The following is a 24,705-nucleotide window of genomic DNA, read 5'->3' on the forward strand; positions in this document are numbered from 1 at the left end:
AGTGAGAAAAATTAAAAAATATCACAAATCATAAATCATACGAAACAACTGTAATAAACTGTATGACTCGCAAATGTGCTTACAGGACTGCATTGTCGCTCAATTCTTTTAGTACTACTTAACAGAATGCATAATAAAGCAATATTTAATTTAAGACACGTTATTCTGTGAGAAAAAAATCGGGTTTCGGCTGGCTTTAGAAAAAGACTCCTAACAGCTGACATTTAAATTATGAGATACAAATTGAAAACACATGCGATTTGAATAATAACTGTAATACCTTTGACAGTCACATTAAGATAACAGAGCACCACAATATACTCCTACCTTTAATATTACAGCCTGCAAACTCTTTCGAAAGAAAACTCATCAGAGGGTTGAAGGAGAGGCAATGCTTCACATGCTAATGTGATTTCACAGACTTTCAAGTTAATCTTATGCAGTGGACAGGTCCTCTTATTACCACATGTTAGACAACGGCAGAGCAGTTCCTTGCTTTAAACAATATTAGCTGTTATTGCATATTTAGGATGTTGTGACAGATGGGCATAAATTCTCACACACATATTACAAGCTTCTGCAAAGGGCATAATTGCATTACGTGATATTGTAATGCAGTTTTCATAAATGTAATGCTGTTGAAGAAATAGTGGAACTTTTTATCTTGCAACAGTAGAAAGTAAAGTTAACCTCGTATTGTTCATAAATCCAGATGACTTTCGTCTGTGGGAAAACAAAAGTAGGGTACTAGGTTAAATGTTCATGCTGCACTTAACAGTATGTGCTGCTTCTCAAGCTCCAAAAATGACCCAAAAAGCTCCATAAATGCAGAGTAAAGTAATCAGTTTTGCTAATATTTTTAAATATCTTCCTTTGTGTTCCACACGTGATATAAAGTCAACAACATTAAGGACAAAAATTTCAACCATGTAAGTGTTTTTTTTGTTTTTTTGTGAAAGAATCTCTCGTACCTAAGCTGCTCAGGATCTTATTGAGACACCACTAACTCCTTGCAGACATGAAGAACACTTTTTGCTTTTTTTTTTTTTGATATTTTGAATGATATTTCTATCTACCCACCACTCGTCCTCCACAGAACCCCAGAAGCACCGATTTGAAAGTGCACACTGCAACAAAGACCCAGATCTACAAAGTGACTCACATGTATTTGTACATATAAGCCTAAGGGCTACTTATGCTATTTGAGTTGAGCGTCTCTATTAGTACTGCTCATAGTTTAGGTGTGAAATTTGAACTCATAACCCTAATAAACTTGACTCATCCTACACTGTATGTTCAACAAATGATATCTCAAAACTGACTTACCAAATGGGGGTGGGGGGTGGCAACAAGACAAAATACGAAAAAAGAAAAAGATAATACAATAATACTTAGAATATTTTACATGAGAACTAAATATGACAGTTTTAGGTGCCATCCAAAATGTAGATGAATTTGTTTCTTCATCTAAAGTGTTTTGAGGAAATTAGCATTATATCACTTACTTACCAAAAGATATACCTCTGTATAGGTGCCGTTATAATGGATAGAGGTCTCGTATTTTAGTTGGAAGCAACAGTTTAAACAGGTTAAAAACCTCTTACTGATCTTTTTTTTTTTTTTTTTTTTTTTTTTTACAAACATACAGCTTTTCTCTTCACAAAATGTTAATTGATGGACTGGAGTCTTAGGGATTATTGTAATGTTTTTAATCAGCTTTTTGATCAGAATGGCACCCATTCAATGCAGATCCATTTATTTCCATAAATTTCTCAGAATATGAAAAAACTAATTTTTGCGGTGAACTATGTTCTATGTTTATATCTTAGAATATAAACCGTAGCTCCACCCCTTTTCAGCCCTCTGCTCGTTACCTTCTGTCTTCTGTTTATATTTCCACAGCATGAATGTAAGCTCATGCGAATTTATAAAAGAACCGGCCATTTTCTAAATTTTCCCAGTGTGCATCCAATAATGACAACCGGTTTGAACATTACAATTCTCATGATAACTGTTGCTAATTTCACAATAAGTAAATGCAATTCACCAGCTATTTACTTTAACAGTGATTGCTGTAGAGCCACTGCAAAACTCAAAATGCTCAGACTCATATGGTCAATATTTAGATGTGATAGAAAACTGTTCCCTGAATTTAATTCAAATTTGAATTTGAATTGTGTTTGAATGTTCCACACTGCAAAATGCATATAAGCATATGTATTTTGATTCATAATTTGGCTTTCTCTCTCTCTTTTTCAGAGAACTTCCCCATTCTCCACGTAACCTGCAGGTGGCTCTGAATGAGACAGACAGCAGAACAGTTCTTCTGTCATGGGTTCGGCCCTTTGATGGAAACAGTCCACTCCTGCGTTACATCATTGAGCTCTCTGAGAACAGTAAGTGTGTGTGTGTGCTATTTATATGAGCTTTGGCATATGGTTTATTAAACTTAATGCACCTTAGCTGCAGGTTTCAATTAAAGTGGCTTGCAGCCAGTGGATTCTACAGAAGAAGGTCTTTCTCTTTCCCTCTTGCTGTCTTCCTCCTTAAGTTCAGACAGACAGGCTGAAGTGAGTGAAAGAGAAGAGAAATGGAAGTAGATTGTAATGGAGGGTAGTGGGAAGAGGTTTGTTTTCACTGTATTAAGCCAGGACTCTGCTATTGGTGGAAGATGAATGCTGGAAGAGATAGTGACAGGAAACGCAGAGAGAGATTGATTTGTGTATTGTCAAAGGAAAGACAATGAAAAATGTGGGTAGGGCGGAGGCGCTTGGCGTCTAATAAACACCAAGATCTCTCTCTCCTCATATACACAAACATACCAACACACAGAGTTGATTTTCAGTAAATCCAAATTATCACACACTCTTTTTTTCCCCATGTTTTGTGTGTGTGTGAGTGTGTGTCTGTCTTGGTATTCATATGCGTGCGTCCCTGTGGTGTAATATTTACTGTTCCTGTTGAATTTGTGATTTATTTTTTGCAGTTGCTTATAGTTTCTGTCTTCTCTTCTCTTGGGTGTGCTTGAGTGGTTTCACCATCTAAATTGCTCATTGATCTGCTTCCCATCATTTTTAATGTACTGCAAACGCACACACAAATGCATACTCTCATTTATTGGGTGTTGTGGGTAGTAACGCCTCCAGAATAAACAACAGCACGGTCAGATTCATCATTTACCCAACTGCTGTAAAGAAAAAGATGATTCAAACAACTCATAATAAATCAAGGAAAATAAAAACAATACTCCCCATTGACACTCGGTTTTACCGGTTGTCTTTAGAATTGTGAAACAATCTAGTCAGAATGAATAAACGAGGTAAAAGCAGCCATGTTGTCTTTCTAATTTCTCATAATGTTTTACATTATAGCAAGCTTGTTGAATGTGATTTCGGTTGAGTTTGTGGTAGTGGCAGAAATATGTATTGTCCAGAAAAATTAGTCCGAGATTATACAATTGTCAGCTGTAAATATATAAATCATAAATGTCAATATTTACAATTAAGATATCCTCTGCTTAAACTGACAGAATGTATACTGAATTAAATTCTTATAATAATGATTTGAATGAATAATTTAAAGAAATGTTCAGCTTTGCTATAACAGAATTGTAAATAGTAGTGATCGTATTTTTAATGTTTACAACATGTTTCCAGTTAAAGCTGCAGTAGGTAACTTTTGTAAAAATATATTTTTTACATATTTATTAAACCTGTCATTATGTCCTGACAGTAGAATATGAGACAGATAATCTGTGTAAAAATCAAGCTCCTCTGGCTCCTCCCAGTGGTCCTATTGCCATTTGCAGAAAGTCATCCGCTCCCAGTAAGAAATAACCAATCAGTGGTCCGGTCCGTAACTTTGTTTGTGTTCAAAATGTAGAAAAATGTATATAATAAGCGAGTACACCATGAATCCATTTTCCAAACCGTGTTTTTAGCTTGTCCTGAATCACTAGGGTGCACCTATAATAAGTGTTTATATTCGGACTATTTTAGATTGCTTCGGGGGTACCGCGGCGGAGTAACCCAGTACCTTTGTGATTCTTCATAGACATAAACAGAGAGAAGTAGCTCCGGCTACGATGTTCTTCTGCAAGACGCAAGCAGTTCTGTTTATTAACCGCTAGAGCGTCAAAAGTTACCGACTGCAGCTTTAATTAGTTAAAATTCGTCACATTCCTGTCACAGTGTCTGGGTTGTGTTCCCTGGGGTTCCACTAGATGTCCTCCTTTCTCACGGTGTCTGTCACCAGATCACTTCCTGTTCCCTTATTTGGTCACCTTCCTCCTTGTTGTGTAATTGATTATTTCCCCACCTGTCTCCTGTTTCCTCATTATCCTTCTGTGTATAAATACCCAGTCTGTCTTAGTCTGTGTTACGGAGTCCTTGTTTAATGTCAGTGTATTATTCATGTCCGTCATCCTTGCCTTGCCTTGCCTTGCCTTGCCTTGCCTTGCCTTGCCTTGCCTTGCCTTGCCTTGCCTTGCCTTGCCTTGCCTTGCCTTGCCTTGCCTTGCCCCGTGTTCGTGTCCTGTTTATGTTCCGATTTGGATTCTCTGGTTTTGACCCTGCATGGACTGTTACCTCTCTGGATTATCCCTTAAATAAATCATGCTTACCTGCAATTGGTTCTCTCGCCGTGTTTCAACCATCACGTAACGTGACAATTCCCTCGCGCTAACTAATTTCACCAGTGTTTGGTGTAATACATTACATTTATGCTAATGTGAGTTACATAGTGAGATTACTTTTTTCAAGTAAATCTAATAAATAATTTTCAAGTTTTAAATCTAATAAAATCTCTGAGTTACTTTTTCCCATTTATTCAGTAACAGCTCTCCTATCTCGATGTTGAAAGAAACTGTGAGTGAGGCGTCTAGGCAGAGGCACTTCTTTCAGGCTGAGGCTTAACTTCAAAAAGTAACACACAAGTAAAATGATGCATTATTTCCATTAAAAGTAACTAAGTAATGCAATTAGTTGCTTTTTCATGCCGTAGGTATCGTAATTCATTACTTTTAAAAGTAACGTTCCCCAGCACTGCGCATCAACACAAATTATGTTATTTTCCATATGAACATTATAATGTACTGTATATTGGATTTGACCTTTTCAATTGTATGTTGAGATGTTACTTAGTTTTGTCTGATTGTTGTTCTTGACAGATTCTCCATGGAAGGTCTACATGGATGATGTTAGTCCAGCACTAACTAGTTTGCTAGTAATTGGTCTAACGCCAGCGAGAACATACCAGTTCAGAGTGTGTGCTGTCAATCAGGTGGGACGAGGACAGTACAGCGCTGAGACCAACAGGTAAACAGTCACAGGCATCATAACCTACTAGCTGGGCATATTAGAAAATGTTTAAGAAAAGCATTTTTTGATAAGCTAGAACAAGATATCACGATAAATGATTTCGATCAGGCATTGAGGAAGGGAAACAGATCCTGTCTGACAATGTAATGGAACTGCAGAAGTTACAGTAACTGGGCTGACAAGCTAAACTTTGTTTCCAACAAACCCAAAGTCCTTTGAATTTTGACTGTTGTAAGTTACATAGCCAGTCAAAAAGATTGGAACTGGACAATTACACCAACTCTTGCCATTTGTGTGTGTTCAGGACACACGCACACACAACCTCAGTCAGTTAGAGAGAATGTCATTAAATGTGAGGACAAGATTTGAACCCTATCAAAAGAAAGGCTGATTGTAATTGAATTACATGAGCGCTTTCATCACTGACTCTGATTGTGAGCCATTATGACACATGGGCAGAAAAAAAAAAAATCTCCCATATCCAGGAACACTAGGAAGGTGTGAGAAATAGCATTTCTCAAAGCCAATTCCACATGGTGAAAGAATGTCAAATAGGAACTTGGCTGGAGGGAAGGACACTTTAGCACACGCAGAGGCTACTGCATTTCGTGCTCTCTATTTTGTTTTGTGAATTTCTATTTGCTTATAAATTGGCACGCATTACAATGACTGCCTTCTAAATCGAATAAAATTGCTTAAAGAACTTAAATGTCCTGAAATGTTCAAATGGCTATTTTTTCAAGCCACAGGCATAAAGCTAATGCACATGCCAAACACTCTTTGCTAAACAGCAGGAAGAAGGGCCTGCTCAATCATCAAGGACATGTTAAAAAAGCTTGTCATACTGTTTCCCAGTTCTCAGCTTTGCTTTTATTTGAAGCAAGTCTCTATTAAACCAACATTGCCAGTTTATATTCAATTGTACCAGTTGAGCCAGAGACTCCCTTTTCTCTCATAATGACTTTTTGAAATGCTCAGCTGCTTAGGTTTAACTGGTGCTGAATTAACTATATATATATATATATATATATATATATATATATATATATATATATATATATATATATATATATATATATATAATTTCTGAAGGATCACGTGACACTGCAGACTGGAGAGACTTTAAATATAATTATGTGATTAAGTGTGATTTGATTATTCAGTCAGTATTTTATGTAATCAGTCAATTTATTAAATTGTATTTATTGTCAGTCCTCATTACAGTATACTTTCAACTTGTCACGCAGTGAGAGCTGTTGACTGCATTCGTTTTTGTCCATTCTTGTTCACACACTTTATTTTGCTCTTTTGGATGGCTGCAATGTGCACTGCTTTTTCTGTAACTGTACTATTGTACAGCTCAATATGCAATATCTCAGCAAGTATACCATGTCTGGGCTTTTAAGCAACATTTTAAACAGACTTGCAACATGCAAAATCCATTAAGCAAAATTCCTGGTGCAATTATAGAAACTCTGTCAAAGGTGCCATGTCTGGTATAAAAACAAACTATTTCATTGTATTTTACATTTAACTTAGCAGACAAAACTCATTTACAAAAACAAAGTGCCCTGTATGTGTTTTACATATTTTAGCTGATTCAAAAGTACTGTAGTGTTTACATGTAAATAAAATCACCAGCTTTTTGTCTATAACCACAAAGCTTTCAAACTGAATGTTTAATTTAAAACACCCAGTTAAAACAAGAGCAAAAGACTGTGGAGAGTGAGACAGAGAAGATGAAGTTGAACAGAAACACAAAAAATCAAATATTGATGGAGAGGGCACTTATTAAAATTTGAGCACCTATCTGCTTTGGCCTCGTTTCCAATTAATGTCAGGATCATCATCAGTTATATGAAAAATTTAAAACTCTATTTCTTTTATTCTTTTTATTCATTTTTTTGGCAAAGTACCATCAAAAGAAGAGTATAATTGCTCACCGAATATATGCTCCAATCAGGACTGTTTCATGTCTAGAAGTAGGTCCATATTTGGCACACCGCAAACAAAGTCTATGTCAAACTAACTTTTTTACTGATTTGTGTTGAATTTAACAAAAGCAAAGTCAGTGTGCAACTCAGCACTTTTAATTCATAAACAACAGTTAATGCCATGCATAGTAATGACAAAAACAATACAATAGAAATCCCCTCGATAGCCAATCCAACCCCAACCCACTCCAAAAGATACAAAATAACTGCTTCTAAGCCTTTTAAATTGGTTTAGGATGATTATTGTTTATTTGACAAAACATCCATCAGACTTAGCAACTTTCCTACGAGATTGCTTGCTCGTGGCACTTTAGGCCTTGCTCACTTAATCAAGCTAATAACCTTTAAACCGCAGATTAGAGCAAAGAATTGTTTATCGCCTGCTCTAGGGATCTACAGTCTCCAGAATCCTGCAGACAGACTTTGAGAGCTAAAGCCTACGGTATTGATCTAACTGAGAAATTAATGAGTTCACTGATTTACACTAATGGGGTCAAACTAACAGATTTAGCATTGAATTGCTGATGTATCATTTTTGATATAGTTTGGATATGGTATGTGCTGAAATATTGAAATTATCACTTGTTTACATTTTTATGCTTTATTTGTTCCCAAAAAATTATATACATTACGGGAAACAAAAGGAGCTAAATTAGGGGTTGGTCAGCACTAGCCATGGTTTCTCTATATTCATTGTCTGTCAACTAAAATTGCCACAAGTAGTCACATTTTCACCTGTTTAACTGTTTGTAACCAGATTTGGGGACCAACCAATAGCCTTACCAGGCTTCATTAAGTACATATCTGTGACCAGATGCAGTATGTGCATTTTTTAAAAACAGTCATTTTGATTAAACAGCAAACATGCAATACTGTTTAAATGTTTAGAGCCAGTAAAATTGTTAAATGTTTTTGAAAGTCTCTTATGTCTCTCATATATATATATATATTGTTTCATTAAAAATTGTAAATATATTTTAAAATGTAATTTATTCCTGTGATGGTGAAGCCTATTTGTGACCCTGGAGCACAAAACCAGTCTTAAGTCGCAGGGGTATATTTTTAGCAATAAAACATTGTGTGGGACAAAATTATTGATTTTTCTATTAAGCCAAAAATCATTAGGATATTAAGTACAGATCATGTTCCATGAAGATATTTTGTAAATTCCCTATGGTAAATATATCAAAGCGTCATTTTTTATTAGTAATATGCATTGCTAAGAATTCATTTGGACAACTTCAAAGGCAATTTTCTCAGGATTTAGAATTTATTTTTATTTTTTGCACACTCAGATTCCATATTTTCAAATAGTTGTATCTCAGGCAAATATTGTCTGATCCTAATAAACCATACATTTCAGATGATGTATACATTTTGTGGTCCGGTGTCATTTTCTGCATCCATTACTCCAGTCCCATGGTCCTTCAGAAATCATTTTAAAATGCCAATGTGTTGCTCAAAAAACAAAACGTTTCACAAAAAGAAAGTTCAAAAGAACATCATTTATTTGAAATCGATTTACTTTGTAACATTAACATTACTATCACTTTTGATCAATTTAATGCAGCATTGTTGAACAAAACTATCAATTTATTTCAAAGATGATGAAACTTTTGAAAAGCAGTTTATTAAACAGGCTCCAGGTGAGTTTGGTCAGTAAGTTGTTTTTCCAGTGTTGTTTTGGACTTTTAAAGAGCCGAGTCAAGTTCAGGTTATTCCAGCGAACCCTGTTTACCGCAGCAGGGTCAGTTCTCAGTTGCTCCTGCACTATAAAAGACCTTTCGCACAAACCAGAAAGATCAATTTCAATCTCTCCAGGACTAGTGGATAAGCTCCCAAGGAAACTTTTAGTAACTATCGATGCCTCTGGGAGAAACTCTCAGATAAGACTCCACGGTCTAAATATTTCTCTTTTATGATGTGATTCTCATGATGTTATCTCTCAGGCTGATGCTGCGTGAGGAACCACCCAGCGCGCCTCCAAAAAACATTGTGGCCAGTGGCCGTACCAACCAGAGCATCATGGTCCAATGGCAGCCGCCCCCTGAACCACAGCTCAATGGAGTCCTGAGGGGCTATGTACTCAGGTATGGTTTCATGCATGGCTTCAAAAATTTAGAATGTGTATAAATGGACCTCTATACACGCTCTTTTGTACACAATATGGAATTTGAAAGCATTAAAAATGTCTTGAACTTGTACTTGATCAGATAGACTACCAGCTGCTGGAGCTAAGGTTTACCTTTTAGCTGATTAAAGCTCTTAGAGATGTGCAAAAAACCTCAACTCCCATAAAGTCAGCATGAAATGGACATTCAGAAAAATTCATCTATTTCTAAATGAATGCTATTGATCTCACTCTGAATGATTCATCTATGTGTACTGTTAACAACTGATGAATTAAACCAAGACCCCGCCTTACTTTTTTTTTTCAATAATCCATTACTCTTATATGTACATCACAGTTTGGAAGAAAAGATATTCCAACTTCCATTACATTACCGCTTTAAAAGGAATGTACACACAAAATAACATTTCTGTAATGGTTTTCTCGCCCTCATTTCATTCCAAACTTGTACAACTTAGTTTCTCCTGTGGAACACAAAAAGCTATTTTGAAGAATGCCGATAACCAACCATTTTCAGTTCCCATTGATGTCAATTGTATGGACAAAATATGCAATATATGTCACTGAAAACTGAAACAAGAAACAGATTTCTGGGAATGGAAAAATCTTCTTTTGTGATCCCCAGAAGAAAGAAATGCTTACATGTTTGGATCAATACGATGGAGTCATTTTTGTGTGGACTATCCCTTTAAGATGGAAGTTTTCTTAAGAAAAACACTGACAAAGTACAGACACTTGAAAAGTAGAGTAAAAATATTTCACTACTGTCCGCCTCTGATCATAAGTATTTAAAAATGTTATTGAATCTAAATACAAGTAACATATTTTTGGAATCTGATTACGTAATCCAGATTGCATGTAGTCAGTTACTATCCAGCTCTGTTCGCATCCATATAGCAATGTGCTGAAACTGACCACAGTATTCTAGCATCGTAGCTGCGAGTTGTGCATGGGTAAGCGCCACTTTCATTTCCTACAAAAGATGCATCTAGTTGAAATTACGAGTGAGTGTGTTTGTGTTAAAGGTTCACAATCAACCTCGAAAAAACCATGATTCTCTCCCTCCCCCTCCCACTCAGGTACAGACTGGCGGGTCTGCCTGGTGAATTTCAGCTGAAGAACATCACCAGTGCAGAGATTAATTACTGTCTGATTGGAGAGCTCATCATCTGGACACAGTATGAGATCCAAGTGGCTGCCTACACCGGAGCGGGCCTGGGGGTGTACAGCCAGTCTGTCACGGAGTACACACTGCAAGGAGGTTAGACAGCCCCCCCTGCACACACACACACACACACATGCAAACACAGAGAAATAAACACAAACACAATGCCTCATCAGTCTGAGCCAACCATTGATGTTTCAAATCTTTGAGGTTTGGGTCCAAAACACCGTCTTTCTCATTAAGCCACCGATATCATAAAAGATCTAGAGTAACCATGGGAACCGTAAAATCCATTAGCCGGCTTTACTGCACAGATCGGCCATCTGAAAGATTATTTCTAAGAAGAGTAAATTTATGGACTCTGGGCAAACAGTGACCGTAGCCCATTAATTACTCTAATTTGCTTTATGTGCATGAATTTGTGTGTGCACGCAAGGAAGTGTGGGGGTGTTCTGAGATCCCTCTGCTGTGATTATTCATATTATTTAACGGCAGTGTAATGATACTCTTGCAGAGATTAATAGAGACCCAGTGTCCGCAGAGCTTTCTTCTCATAGAGACTGGAACAAATGCTTTTGTACACGTGGTTAAAGGCGGTTTTTATGTCCCAGTTCAGATTTCCGGACACACTAATGTAACCTTGTGCCGTTGTGTGATTGTGTTTGAAATGCAAAGGGCAGCAGGACGAATCGGAGTGCCCAATCCAATTGAGCGATAGCTAATCTGTACTCAACTGGCCAGGCCTGACCTTAAAGGGGCTATCTTAAGCACATTAAGTGTAAGCGGCATTGAGTCTTTATGGAAATATGATCTTGTTCTTTCCACTTCCCGCTCAGGCCTGCTGCATAGCACCGATAGGCTACAAGAAAGGCTTTGAATAAAAACTGTAGTTCATGTGTATTTGTATGTGATTATCGGTGCCGCTGCGAACGATCGTTTGAAAAATAGAGTATGTATGTGTGGAAACAGGGGGTTTGGGTAGGCGTTTAATTCCAAAATCCAGGTAGTCACATGGATATGGTCTCACTGAGCCAGACTTTTGACTGTTGTCCTATTTTTTGTTGTGTCGAAAAGCAGATTAGTACAAAGAAACAATGCCCAAATATTCAGTTCTAGTCATTAGTATTTAGTTTACTTCCTACTAAGTGCCTTATAGAGTATTTAAGCACTGTAAACTTTGGCTAATCCCGATTAGTGTTATTTTAGTTTTATTTATATACTATTACAGTATATCTTAATATTTTGAATAAGATTTACTTTTATATTTTCAGTCTTCATTTGAAACTTGTTTTAAATTGTGTCTCTTTTTTTTCTCTCTCTCTCTTTAGCCTTAATTTATTTTGGTCATACTTTTTTTTTAAGGTCCTTAATTCTTGCTATTGACAAACCATTAACTACAACTCAATAAACTCCTAATTTGCCGCTTATTAGAACGTTGTCATTCAGAATATATGCTTTATAAGCACTTATAACCAGCCATTATGTTAATAATAGGCATGCTAATAAGCAATTAGTTAATAGTGAGGATTGGTCTCTAAACTCATGTATATTTATGTATATTATTATTAATGTAATTAATGTATAATAAGGTATAAGCAATTTTAGTACTTCAACTTATTTCATTTCTATTTATTTTTAAGTTTAAATTGATACTGTAATATATACAGCTTATTTTATTTAAGCTTTATTACTGTTAACAAAAATGATTTCCTAAAATGAGTTTTAGTTTTACATTTTATAGAAGTATTAGAGCTATATTTTATAGTATTATTGTAGTATTATTAACAGTTTTATAATACAATTGTTCACACACACTTAATTGCTTATTAAAATGCATTTACTAAATTCAATTTAAGATCAATTATTTTGTGGATAAAGTTCTACAGAAACTCAGACGAATTAATGAATGAATGAATAAATCTGCCATTCTAAACCACATGGTATGCATGATAAAAAATCTAATCATTTTGAACTTTTAGGTTAAATTTAACAGCACACTTTGCATAAGTTTGTTTAAACATTACCAAAATATTTCAGTGCTAAACTGTCTTCCACTCTGCAGTCCCTACAGCGCCTCCACAAGATGTGGATGCTGTCGCTCTCAACTCCACCACCATCAAATTCACCTGGACACCACCACCCCAGCAGTTCATCAACGGCATCAACCAGGGATACAAGGTAGAGAGAGACAGATCTGACAATGTGTGTATGAGAGAAAGAGAGACACATGCTCTGTTGGAGGTAAAAGGAAAAAATCAATTAAATTTGCCTGGCAGGTTTATTGTCTTCTGGGGTGTGTATGCATGATTGATTGGCTAAATGCCTGACAAAAACAGCAACTATAAATTTGAATTTGCTTAATTAAATCCTAGCAATGCATTTTAATCACGTTTTGTGTAAGTCTTACTGTTATCCCGAATCTCTCTCACAGCTGCTGGTGTGGCCTGAAGACTGTCCGGAATGCATTACCATGGTGACCATTGCCCCCGAGTTCCACGGGTCACGTCACTATGGTTACGTTAGCAATTTAAGAAAGTTCACGTGGTATGAGACGGCAGTGCTGTGCTTCACCACGCCTGGCGATGGACCAGCTAGCACACCACAGCTCATCCAGACGCATGCTTACAGTGAGTACTCATACAAACACATGGACTCGTTACAGGAATCACATCCACATTCAAGGAACATTTGATTACCCTCAGGCCATCCGTTATGTAGATGAGTTTGTTTCTTTATCGGAAAAGATTTGGAGAAATGTAGCATTACATCACTTGCTCACCAATGGATCCTTTGCAGTGAATGGGTGCTGTAAGAATAGGAATCCAAACAACTGATAAAAACATCACTAGTAATCCACACACAAGAGAGAAATATGACAGTGGATTTTGATGTGAGAGGACAACAGAAGATCAGCTTTTTTCATTTCAGGAAGCATTATCATGGTTTATTTTGGCCAGAAGCGATGGGTTAAATGTAAAACTTCTTAACGATTGATTTGTTTCTTACAAACACGCAGCTTTTCACTTGTGAACAGTCCATCAGTTTACAAGATGTGGACTGATGGACTGAAGTTGTGTGGATTACTTGTGGATTATTGTGGTGTTTTTATCAGCTGTCTGTACTCTCATTCTGACGGCACCCATTCACTGCAGAGGATCCAATATTGAGCAAGTGATGTCATGATACATTTCTCCAAATCTGTTCAGATGAAGACACAAACTCATCTACATCTTGGGTGGCCGTAGGGTGAGTAAATTGTCAACACATTTTCATTTTTGGGTGAACTATTCCTTTAAAGTTATAGCTCTCTCATTTTTAGAAATAGGATCATCTATTTTAGGAGAGAAAACAGTTGATACTTCAATAAAAAGCAACTGGGAGATCCATTAAGTCTCCTGAGCAACAAAAGAGCAAGCTCTAAGCAATAAATGCGTCCTCTGGGATATAATATTTTGCTTGCACTACTGACATGTAAAATCATATTTCACACTCTTTCAGATACCCACACACTCTCACAGACACTCTGTCTGTATTTAATTGGAGACAATCGACTAACAGTATGCTCTTTACTTGAAATCTGTCCAGCAGGCTTTGAGAAAGAGATCTCTCTGCAAAAACAAGCCTGTTTGTTTGACATTCTAGCCACCAGAATCGATACAGAGGAGAAATTTGGCCCTTTCACTGTGCATGCCGTAATTTGCCACATAATTGTGCTTTTTACATCGCCATTGATTAGTATTTTTGCTGAATATATATTGGCCACCCAAGCGCTGTTTTCACGTCATGCCACAGGCATGGAGAATCAGCCTTGACTAACCTACAATTATTGAAGCAGGATCACTCCTGTTAGTCAATGCACATGTGCTCGCTATTGATTGTCCCACCGTGTGCGTGCGCTTGGATATGTGTGCGAATGCGCGTGCAGCTGTTAAAAGACAATGTAATTTTCATCAGATGATAACAGCATGTGGTCTTCTCTGCAATATTGAGCCACAGGAGCTTGTTTCCCATGAATAGCTCAATCACATAAACAGGTTAGACACGAAAAACCGTTGAAACAAAGTGAATAAACATTAATCTCTGAAAAACCTGCCAAAAACTATCCGTTAGCATTAGTGTACAGCACAAAAAAAGAAGAACTTAAACGTACCATTTTTGTTAGATCCTATAAGTCTATTTCAATCCTCCAAAAGTAATTTGTTACTGATAGAACATCTGCTACAATATAATGAAATTGTTATGAGTAATATTATTATTAATTGCCTAATTAATGCAAGGATTGGTAATGTATAGGAAATTCTGTTTTGTAGGAAATATTATGTACTTTTGTATGGAAACAAATTTCCTTTTGGGGATACTACAAAGTGTATTCCATTTCATTTTAAATGCTGGAAAACGTTTGCTGACTAAGGGGCCGTTCACATATTCACACAAGTTTGCACAACTTTTCAGAATGCCTCAAGCGCACCGCAGGTCATGTGATAAGAACTAACCAATCAGCTTCATCCTTCCCCGTAACAACGCTGAAAGCTCAGCCAAGATGAAGGAACAGCTGATCATAGCAGTATATGGATTGCCATTTTGAAATAAATTTAGTAGCAGAGCTACTGCAAGCGATTTTTAGTGCTACAAATCCATTTATCCTTTGCTGAAATTTCTATGTCTTCATGGAGAGAAGGCGTCATGGTTGCTTAGTAACGGCAGACGCCTCAGGGGCGCAACTGGCCGAGCACTTTGGAAAGGAGAAGAAAGCGGCGCACCTAGCGTTTTCCACGCGTTTTAGGCACGATATGTAAACGGCCCCTACATTACAGGCTACATTTATTTGATCCCCAAAAAAATTAAACAAATAAAATATATATACATCTTGTGACATATTTTATTTTATTTTGTTATTTTTTTATTTTTTTTACAGTTTAATCGTTTTTTGTTTGAATATATTTAAAAATTAAATTATTATTCAAATATTCCTGCATTTTCAAAAATGCTTAACCTTGACCTCTTGCTCAGAACAAGCAAAAAAAAAAAAAAAACAGAATTGAAAATGAATTGAACTGCAGTGCAATGAGTAGCATGCAGTCATACGTTCTCATAAGCACATGATTGATTAACCTGTCAGTCTAGCGTGACGACTCGCACTGATAAGGTCTGCTCGACAGTCCGGGGCATGAGGGTTTGCCGTGCGCATGTTAGATCTAATGCCATTAAAGCTTTATCCACACACATTAACTACTGCGCTTTTCAGGCAGCTGTCATGTTCGCCTTTCAGATGCATTGTCTTGCGGGCCGTGTATGGATGATTGATTAACTACTAAATGACTGCTAACTCGTGAGGGTAATTGCCAACAAACACATAATTTGCTTTCGCCTATTTGCATTTGTGATACAATGGTTCCACGGCAACAAGCTCTTTGTTGGGAGTATTATGATCTATGGTCGCAAAGTAATCCTTTACCATGAGCGAGTTTGAAAGCTTCCATAAAGGGCTGCCCAGCTTTGTTCCACTCACGCATACACACACGCATTATTGTGCTAAGAACATTGACAAACCTGCTGTGTATTCACGGGTTTATATATCCCCTCAAATAATAAAATCATGGAGCTGTTGTTTAAAGAATTAAGTCTCTGTATGTCTATCCCGGTAGTTGACCTTCATTTTATAATAGAAATACAATGCACTATTCTTAGATACTCAGAAATATAATATCATCCATAAAACAAATATGAGATCTTCTTAAGGGCCTAAAGCATAAAATAATTTACATCAAAGCATATATTATATTATATTATATTATATTATATTATATTATATTATATTATATTATATTATATTATATTATATTATATTATATTATTCCAGAGAAAGCTGTAGTAACATTGCTGAGTGCAGTAAATTCATGTATATGTGTTGTAGAACCAGGCCCGGTGACTCAGCTGAGCTTTACTGAGATCTTGGACACATCTCTGAGGATCAGCTGGCAGGAACCGGAAGAAAAGAACGGCATTATCACAGGTGAAAAGGCTCAATTATCCAATCACAGCTTCAGCTCAACCACTAAAGGATCTCTCACTAATCTTTCCAGCGCTGCATGTGAAGGTGTCCCAGGGATTGACTTGTGTTAAAACTAGCAGATTTCGCTTTTATCTTTTTGTTTTATAAATATCACATTAAAATTGTTTTGCTCGTTCTAGACCCAGATTTTCACTATTAATGTAATATGAAAAAAGAAACACAATTTATAAAATGTTTAAACCATTCAAAACAAGTAAATTGAAACATTAAAAGCATATGTTCTGTGAAAATGGTTGAGATATGAAAAGTCAATGTAAATATCACTTGTGAATGTCATGTTTTTACTGTGTCTTTTACAATCAAGCTGTTATTTTGTCAAATTAAGTGTGAAAATAGTTTAAAACATAAATTGTGTCAAATCTAATTTCCACCGAATGTTATTAAACACGGTATGACAAAAATGAAATCATTAATTTCTAAATACATTATTATTGCACAAATAAAAAAGCAAGAATGTGAAAGGTTTGCTGAAAAGTAGTGTCTGGTTGCTTCTGATAACATGATTATGAAAATAGCTGAATTGATGTCATGGGTCACACTTTATTTCTTTATTTTAAGGTCAAATTCTCTCTATTAACAAACGGTTATTGCCTATGTAGACAAAAAGCAGCAAGGCGGTTCAAGTTGTGGAACTAAGCTTAATTTTCTCTTTCTTATTATCTAATTTCCCCCTATCGATAGGTTATATCTTGTGTTGGGAGGAGGCCGGTCAGAACGAAACCCGTGTATCTCAGACTCTGTCCAATTCTACGCTGACATACAAAGTGACCGGGCTCACTTCGCTCATCACATACACTCTTCAGGTGGCTGCGGTGACTCAGGCCGGCACCGGGGCTGCCACCTCGTCCACCATCTCAACAGGACTGCCGCCAGGTCTCCACACTCTCAAACAAATACACACTTCAATGTTAGCATCACTTTAATGCATCAAATTCTCCCTTGGGGATTGGTGATAGTCACCGTGTTCAAACTCGAAAGGAAATTCAACCCATGAAACAGGATGCCGCAGTGGGGCACATATTTCACATAGACCAGCAATCCAAGACACAGTCAGTAAGACTGTAATACATCACACGGAGTCAGTATGAAGCTCTTGGGGCCACTGTGTGTGTGCGCGTGTGTTAGAGAGAACATGAAATAAATGATGATGACCAAAAGCCAAGCTACACTCATTATCTCCCACTGATATGCTGTGGAGTCAGGAGAGAACGAGCTTTATCTACTGTTGAATGAGCCACCGTGAACCACCCAAATATCATTATCAATCCATTTAATTACCAATTAATCATATACCCAAACACAATGTGCACTGCTGTACACAAAACCTAATTGACTCTGAAGTGAGTTATGGGCCCATTTACAGGAGTTTTCTTTGAAGGATAATGAAGACACAGGATGGAGAAAACAGACAGATAGCAGAACACAAAATGCAGGAAATGTTTCAATTAGAGCAGCTCGTGAGTTACATAAATATGTTTTGTTGTGTTGCTGAACAGAGCTTCCTGGTGCACCCTCCAATCTGGTCATCTCCAACATCAGTCCTCACTCCGCCACCATAAAGTTTCACCCCGGCAGTGACGGAAAAACCGCCATCTCCAAATGGATCGTAGAAGGACAGGTGTGTAGGCGTGTGTGTGAGTGCGTGTGTAAAATTTGGGCATTGCAAGCTTTGCTAAATTTGACACACAATGGTTCAAGGGTTAACAAAGTAGTAATTTTGCCATCATTAGCAATTTGCTCTGCAAATTTGTTTTTATCATTTATCATTCTGGACAAAATGGTTAATTTTGCCACAGATATGAATATTCTGTCTGCCTAATAGTTAATTTGCTCTGGATAAAATGGTTAACTTTGCCACAGTGTCTGCCTAATGGTTAACTTACTCTGGATAAAATGGTTAACTTTGCCGCAGATATAAATATTCTGTCTGCCTAATGGATAATTTGCTCTGTACCAAATGGTTAATTTTGTCGCAGATATGAATTATCTTGTCTGCCTAATGGTTAATTTTCTCTGGACAAAGCAATTAACTTTGCCACAGATATGAAAATTATGTCTGCCTAATGGTTACCTTTGCCACAAATTGCACTTTTCTCTTATAAAAAAGGTTAATTTCATGAAATAGTTTACTTTGTCACTTGTAGAAAATTTTCTCTCTCTAAAATTGTTATACTTTTTTTCTATGCAAAAGAAAGAAAGAAAGGCACTATGCAAAAAAAAAAAAAAAAAACTTGAATGAATGATAATTATATGGCAGCCAAATTGTTATCTTTTCCACAAATAGTGCTTTTCTCTCAGAAACATGGTTACCTTATTCACGAATGGTATAGCTTTTCCCTTTCCAAAAGATTTTATCTGTCCTGTTAACAGTTAACTTTGCCACAAATTATGCTTTTTCTTCCTCTGCCAAATGGTTAACTGCCACAAATGTCAATATTCTGTCTGCCCCTCTCAGAAAATAAAACTTGAATGGTTGAATGGTGAAATTTTTCATGAATGGTTGTTTTCTCTCTGAACAATGCTTAACTTTTTCACTTTGCACTTTTTCTGCCAAATGATTAGCTTTGACATGAATGACCCATGTCTGTCAGGAAAATAGTTGTATTTTTTATGGATGCTTAACTTTTCTGCAGATTAGTATGCAGTCTATCTTTTTTTGTTCTCTGTCTCTCAAAATTGGTGAACTTTGCCACAAATTAGACTTTTCTCTCTGTATTTTTTTTAATGAATGGTAGCTTTCTCTCTGCAAATATATATAAAATTAAATATATATTTTCACTTTGCCACAGATGTCAATAATCTGCCAGGGCGAATGGTTCAATTTGCCACAAATGGCGATTTTTCTCCCAGCAAAATTATTAATATTGCCTTGAAGGGCATCTTTCTCTTTGAAAAAAATCCCACCTTTTCAACAAATTGCTGTTTTCTTTCTGCAGAATATGTAACTTTGTGACGAATGGCAATTTTCCATCTGCCGAATGGTTAACTTTTCCACAAACTGCAATTTTCTCTCTGCCAAGACTGCTCTGTGGAATATGACTTTTCAGTATATGTGCTCATAAGTATAAATGTGTGTGTGTGTGTGTGTAAGTATTTGTGTACTTGTGGGTGTGTGTTATGCCCTTGTCTGACAGGCTGTGCTCCAGTGAAGATGCTGTTGTCTGGCAGGTACTTCATCTCCAGGGAAAAACAGGCTTGCTCTTGCACTAAAACATCTTCCCCTGGAGAAAACGCACACACACAAACACACATGCAAGCTCACACTCTGTATTTGACATAGTACGAGGAGGCTAAGGAGATGTCATGCACCATGTCTCCCAGCCCTTTAGGTGTGGTGTGTGTTTGTGTGTGCGCGCATATGTGTTAAGCCCCTCTTGGAGGGCGTCCAGCGCTGTGCAGCGTGAAGAGAAAAACTCCTTCTAATGAGATCCCTCTTTTTTCCCCTTCGTTTTCTTCACTCCTGTCTTTAATACTGTTTAATCGAGGGAGAGCGTAAGGAGGGAGTCAGAGGGAGGGATGAGAGAAGAGAGAGACGAAGATTAGAGGTACTGAGGTGGCACTAATGGGGTCTTAAGTCTATGGGTTAGAAATCAGCTTGTTTTGGGGTGTTTTTTTTACAGCTGACTTCTTCACAGCTGTATCCTGGACCAGGTCGGTTGCCGATTCCGATTCCCTTTGTAATCTATTCACCTTTCCTCTGCTCGAACAGTGCTGCACAAAACATGCTGTGTGGATGCAGTGTTTACATGGAAACCAAGTACAATTTGTTCTAACATATGGTTTGGAATATTGAAAAGAACATATCATGGAAAACCACATTTTTCTTCCTCTCTTCCCAGTCCAACCAGATTATTTATGGATAATAAGCTGCAAAAATAATGCCACCAACAGGAGCTCAATAATATATGACACCCAACATTTTAATACAAACACCTGTTCAGTCTTAAAATGCAAATTAAAACAACATTCAACTTTTTATCCCACTGTTTTGCCTTTTTTTTCCGAAATGTATATCTTGCAATATGGACTTTGTTTCTTGAAATTCTGGAGGAAAATTAAGAATTGTAAGATATAAACTCAAAATTCACCTTTTACTCTGAACTATGACTTGGTAATTACAACATCTTAATCTTATTTCACCATCTTTCCCCTTGCAAATGTGAATTTGTCATTTTTTACTTCACAGAATTGTTGTCTCATAATTGTGACAGTTTTTCTCATAATTGTGAGTTTTCTAGATTTCTAGATTGTGAGATATAAACTCAGAATTGCAATTAAAACAGTGAGACATAAGAAGTCACAGTTACCTATTTTATTTTATATTTTTTATTTTATTATAGAATATAAACATTTTTGTCTTTTCATACACTGAAACTTTTGCCACCAAAACCAGTTCCTTTCCAATAAAATCTAATTCTCAATTCTCATAATTCTCATTATATATATATATATATATATATATATATATATATATATATATATATATATATATATATATACACATATATGTATGTATATATATATATATATATATATATATATATATATATATATATATATATATATATGTATGTATGTATGTATGTATATATATATATATATATATATATATATATATATATATATATATATATATATATATATATATATATATATATATGGTGTATATAAATATAAACTTTTTGGGTGAACTTTCCCTTTAAATTCCCTAGCCCATTCTGATGAATGATAGTATGAACCATGAGGTTGGCCAATCACACCAAAGGTCATTTACATATAGACATTTGAAAAGTGCAGTAGCCAAAAACTGTGTCAGAGGGTCAGAGAGAGGCTTAAAAATGTAAGATGATGACTGTTTTCTGTATAAGAAACCTTGACTAACATTAAAAGTGAACTTCAGTGGGAAATTGCAATGCTTTAGAAGTGTAGAATATGGCCCTTTTCAAGTATTTTGACAGTTTATACATGATAATGATAGGAAAGAGCTAACCGCATGAAATTAATCACAGGTTGCTCTATGGATAAATGGAAGCAGCTCTCAGTGAGGTCCTAGAGGAAATGTGAGTCACTTGATTGTGACGTTTGAAATGATAAGCAGTTTTTGTTTGCAGATAATGACTGGCTGCATTACCCAGTGTCTCTTTGTAGATTTTTTTTTTCATGTTGTGGATCCACTTTTTAATTAGCTCATTACCTCATTACGGCCTTATTAAGATCAAGGTGGTTAAAAAAATAAAATACAAAAACAAGCCCTTTCCGGCACTCATATGTCATTGTTGAGAATCTAAAGCATCTTGCTTTTGATTAGTGAAAAACAAAAAACACATAGCAGAGAAACAAAGGCAGCAGCACTGTTATGGAGTGTGAGCTGCGGGCAGTTTGCTTGGGTTTGCTGTTGCTTTTTTTTTTACTGTCAATCTGAAGCTTTTCTATCATCAGCTCTGCCAGCTGAATCTGACTCTGTATATTTGGAATGACACCCTGCCATAACAGGAATGAGGGATGCAGGATGTGTACTATACACAGTGTGGGGGACCTACGTTTGCCCATATTTGCAGTATACATCAAGTGAAATCTGATATGAACCGTAAGCTGTCTCAACTGTAATCATAACATCCAATTTGTGACTGTTGATTGCCATGTTTATGTCAGTTGACTACCCAACGTTTGGGAATTTTTACTCAAAACCGCATTATAAATGTAAAAATATCTCTATATCAATATCTCTGACATATCTTGATGCCCAGTTTCATCTCTCCATTGGTAATATGTTCTAATTAGCATACTACCGGACTGCTTTTACTGTTACTGCATTAAACAGTATGAACATTTTTTGTGGATGTAAACCCTTGTGGGGTGAAAAAGGTGACAATGATGCAACTTCGCCCCAGGAAAAATATTTTATAAGATGTCTGCTTTAAAATGGATTTGTAGTCTTTTATATATTTTTTGTGGTTGTTGTTCATGAAGACATAAGGAAGAAATCACCATAGATTCTTTAGTAATTATTATTATTTATTTTTTATAGAGTAAAAAATACTACTAAGGCCACATTCACATTGTTCTTATGGAACACTTATATTATATTATATTATATTATATTATATTATATTATATTATATTATATTATATTATATTATATTATATTATATTATATTATATTATATTATATTATATTGATAATGCAGTGAAATTACCGTCTTCTATTTCCAGTGTGATGTGTAATTTTCCTACCTTAGTCATTGTTAGCATTGTTAACTTTCTTAGCTAATTTTTTGGTCAGCATTACTAGATTAAATTTTATTAAAGGTGCAAAATAATGCTTATTATTATTGTTGTTGATGTTATAATTATACAATAATTTCATTTTAAATATTAGACAAACAATGAAGAAACATATTACTAGTTTAATAGTACATTGATTGTACATTAAGATTACAATACGTCCCTTTCCAGTGCACCTGATTAAAATAAATAAATACAAAATAAAACTTTTTTTTAGCTATTTACTTAATGGGGAAGTTGTAGATCAAATTGCATTAAAAGTTCAAAATGACTTTTTTCTAACTTAATAGCATACATCATTGATGGGGATTGATGCAGCAGCATTTATTATCAACTAATAAATATTATCAACTATTTATTATTTTATTATCATAAAATAATGCATGTTTTTTTTTGTGTCATCTCTGTACTGCTTGGAAAAGTTACAACAATGCATCCTATTTATGTCTCTTGCTGATATAAACATGCAACACAGTGAGGTCCTCTGACTGCAGTGATGCTACAGTTTGAAATGATGGTCATACTGGATATTTGGATATTTTTTTTACTATATCTTTTTAAATGAAAGTCATCCTGTGTGTCCACAGGTGGGGACTGTAGATGAGAACGAGGAATGGAAGGTTCTGTACGAGATGGACAGTCCACCAGCCGCAGACACTCTGGAGATACCCAATCTCATCCCATTTACTCAATACAGGTTAGCCTTTCTCTCCTTTGCTGAATGAAAAACTACTTTAACATCAACCTGATGAACTCAAATGTGGTGACAAACGAGCCCAATAGTGTGAGTAAGTATTGTACCTTCACAAACCTGTTGAGTGTTTTGATGTTGGTGTTTGCAGACTGCATTATGTTTCATTTGTTCTTCATTCTCTCGCTCTTTCTCTCATTCCCTTTTCTATTTCTCACCTTAATTGATTTTCTGAAGGTCCTGTGGAAAGATTGTCTTCTGATTCTTGTCCTATCCTGTCCTAAAGAGATTACAGATGATCAGAGGCTGTAGAGATCTGTTATCCTGTCCAAATAGCAAGATTGGAGAATTAAACATGCTGTTTTTGTCTCTCTCCACATATATATATATATATATATATCTTTCAGGTTCAGGATGAAGCAGGTGAACATAGTGGGTTCGAGTCCCTTCAGTCAGCCCTCTCGTGTGATGCAGACCCTCCAGTCCAATCCAGATGTGGCCCCGACAAATCTCACAGTGTTTTCTGCTAGTGAAACCAGCCTGAGGATTCGCTGGGAGGTGAGGAGCGGACACACACACGGTCCAAACCAAATAAAGGTTTTCATGTTAATGTGACTTTGTGTTCTGCACTAAACCTGTTAAAAAGATTGGGATTATTTTGTTGCATCAAAAGTGGGTGGTTCTGGATTTGGTGTGAACGTCATTATAAAACCTGGATTTACACATACTCAAACACACGCAGAGATGGACACAAATACTGTTGGTTGCACTTCTGTGCGCACCCTTTATACTGTAGGTGAGGGATATACTGGAAGAGGTTGACAGCTTATTTTTCCTGTCTGTTTTTTGCTATCAGGAGCCATAGTGTCTGTCAGTATCAGATGTAATTGCTGTTATTTTCTCCTTCAGTTCTCCTTTTTTCCCCTCTCACCTTTTCAAAGCCTGAAGAGCGATCGAAGAATTTGAGTTGTAGAGGCACCTAACATGAAGGCTGTCATTTCATAAGACAGGACTCCATTTAATCTAAAAAACGGCTTCTGCAAAGCCT

General features: G+C 36.2%; 1 protein-coding gene across 4 annotated transcripts in view; it reads left to right on the plus strand.

Annotated features, from left to right (window-relative positions):
• Positions 1 to 24,705, plus strand: part of sdk1b (sidekick cell adhesion molecule 1b) — a 190,938-nt gene that overhangs the window by 127,042 nt on the left and 39,191 nt on the right. For all 4 annotated transcript variants that reach the window (XM_026204260.1, XM_026204263.1, XM_026204262.1 and 1 more), the window contains 11 exons: positions 2,260 to 2,396; positions 5,168 to 5,315; positions 9,262 to 9,402; positions 10,523 to 10,704; positions 12,671 to 12,786; positions 13,040 to 13,235; positions 16,523 to 16,621; positions 17,363 to 17,554; positions 18,178 to 18,299; positions 23,554 to 23,663; positions 24,065 to 24,215. In XM_026204260.1, the coding sequence (XP_026060045.1) occupies positions 2,260 to 2,396; positions 5,168 to 5,315; positions 9,262 to 9,402; positions 10,523 to 10,704; positions 12,671 to 12,786; positions 13,040 to 13,235; positions 16,523 to 16,621; positions 17,363 to 17,554; positions 18,178 to 18,299; positions 23,554 to 23,663; positions 24,065 to 24,215 (1,594 nt within the window). The remainder of the gene's footprint in view (positions 1 to 2,259; positions 2,397 to 5,167; positions 5,316 to 9,261; positions 9,403 to 10,522; positions 10,705 to 12,670; positions 12,787 to 13,039; positions 13,236 to 16,522; positions 16,622 to 17,362; positions 17,555 to 18,177; positions 18,300 to 23,553; positions 23,664 to 24,064; positions 24,216 to 24,705) is intronic.

The sequence above is a fragment of the Carassius auratus genome, chromosome 26 (assembly GCF_003368295.1).
Source record: "Carassius auratus strain Wakin chromosome 26, ASM336829v1, whole genome shotgun sequence".
NCBI classification, from domain to species: Eukaryota; Metazoa; Chordata; class Actinopteri; order Cypriniformes; family Cyprinidae; genus Carassius; species Carassius auratus.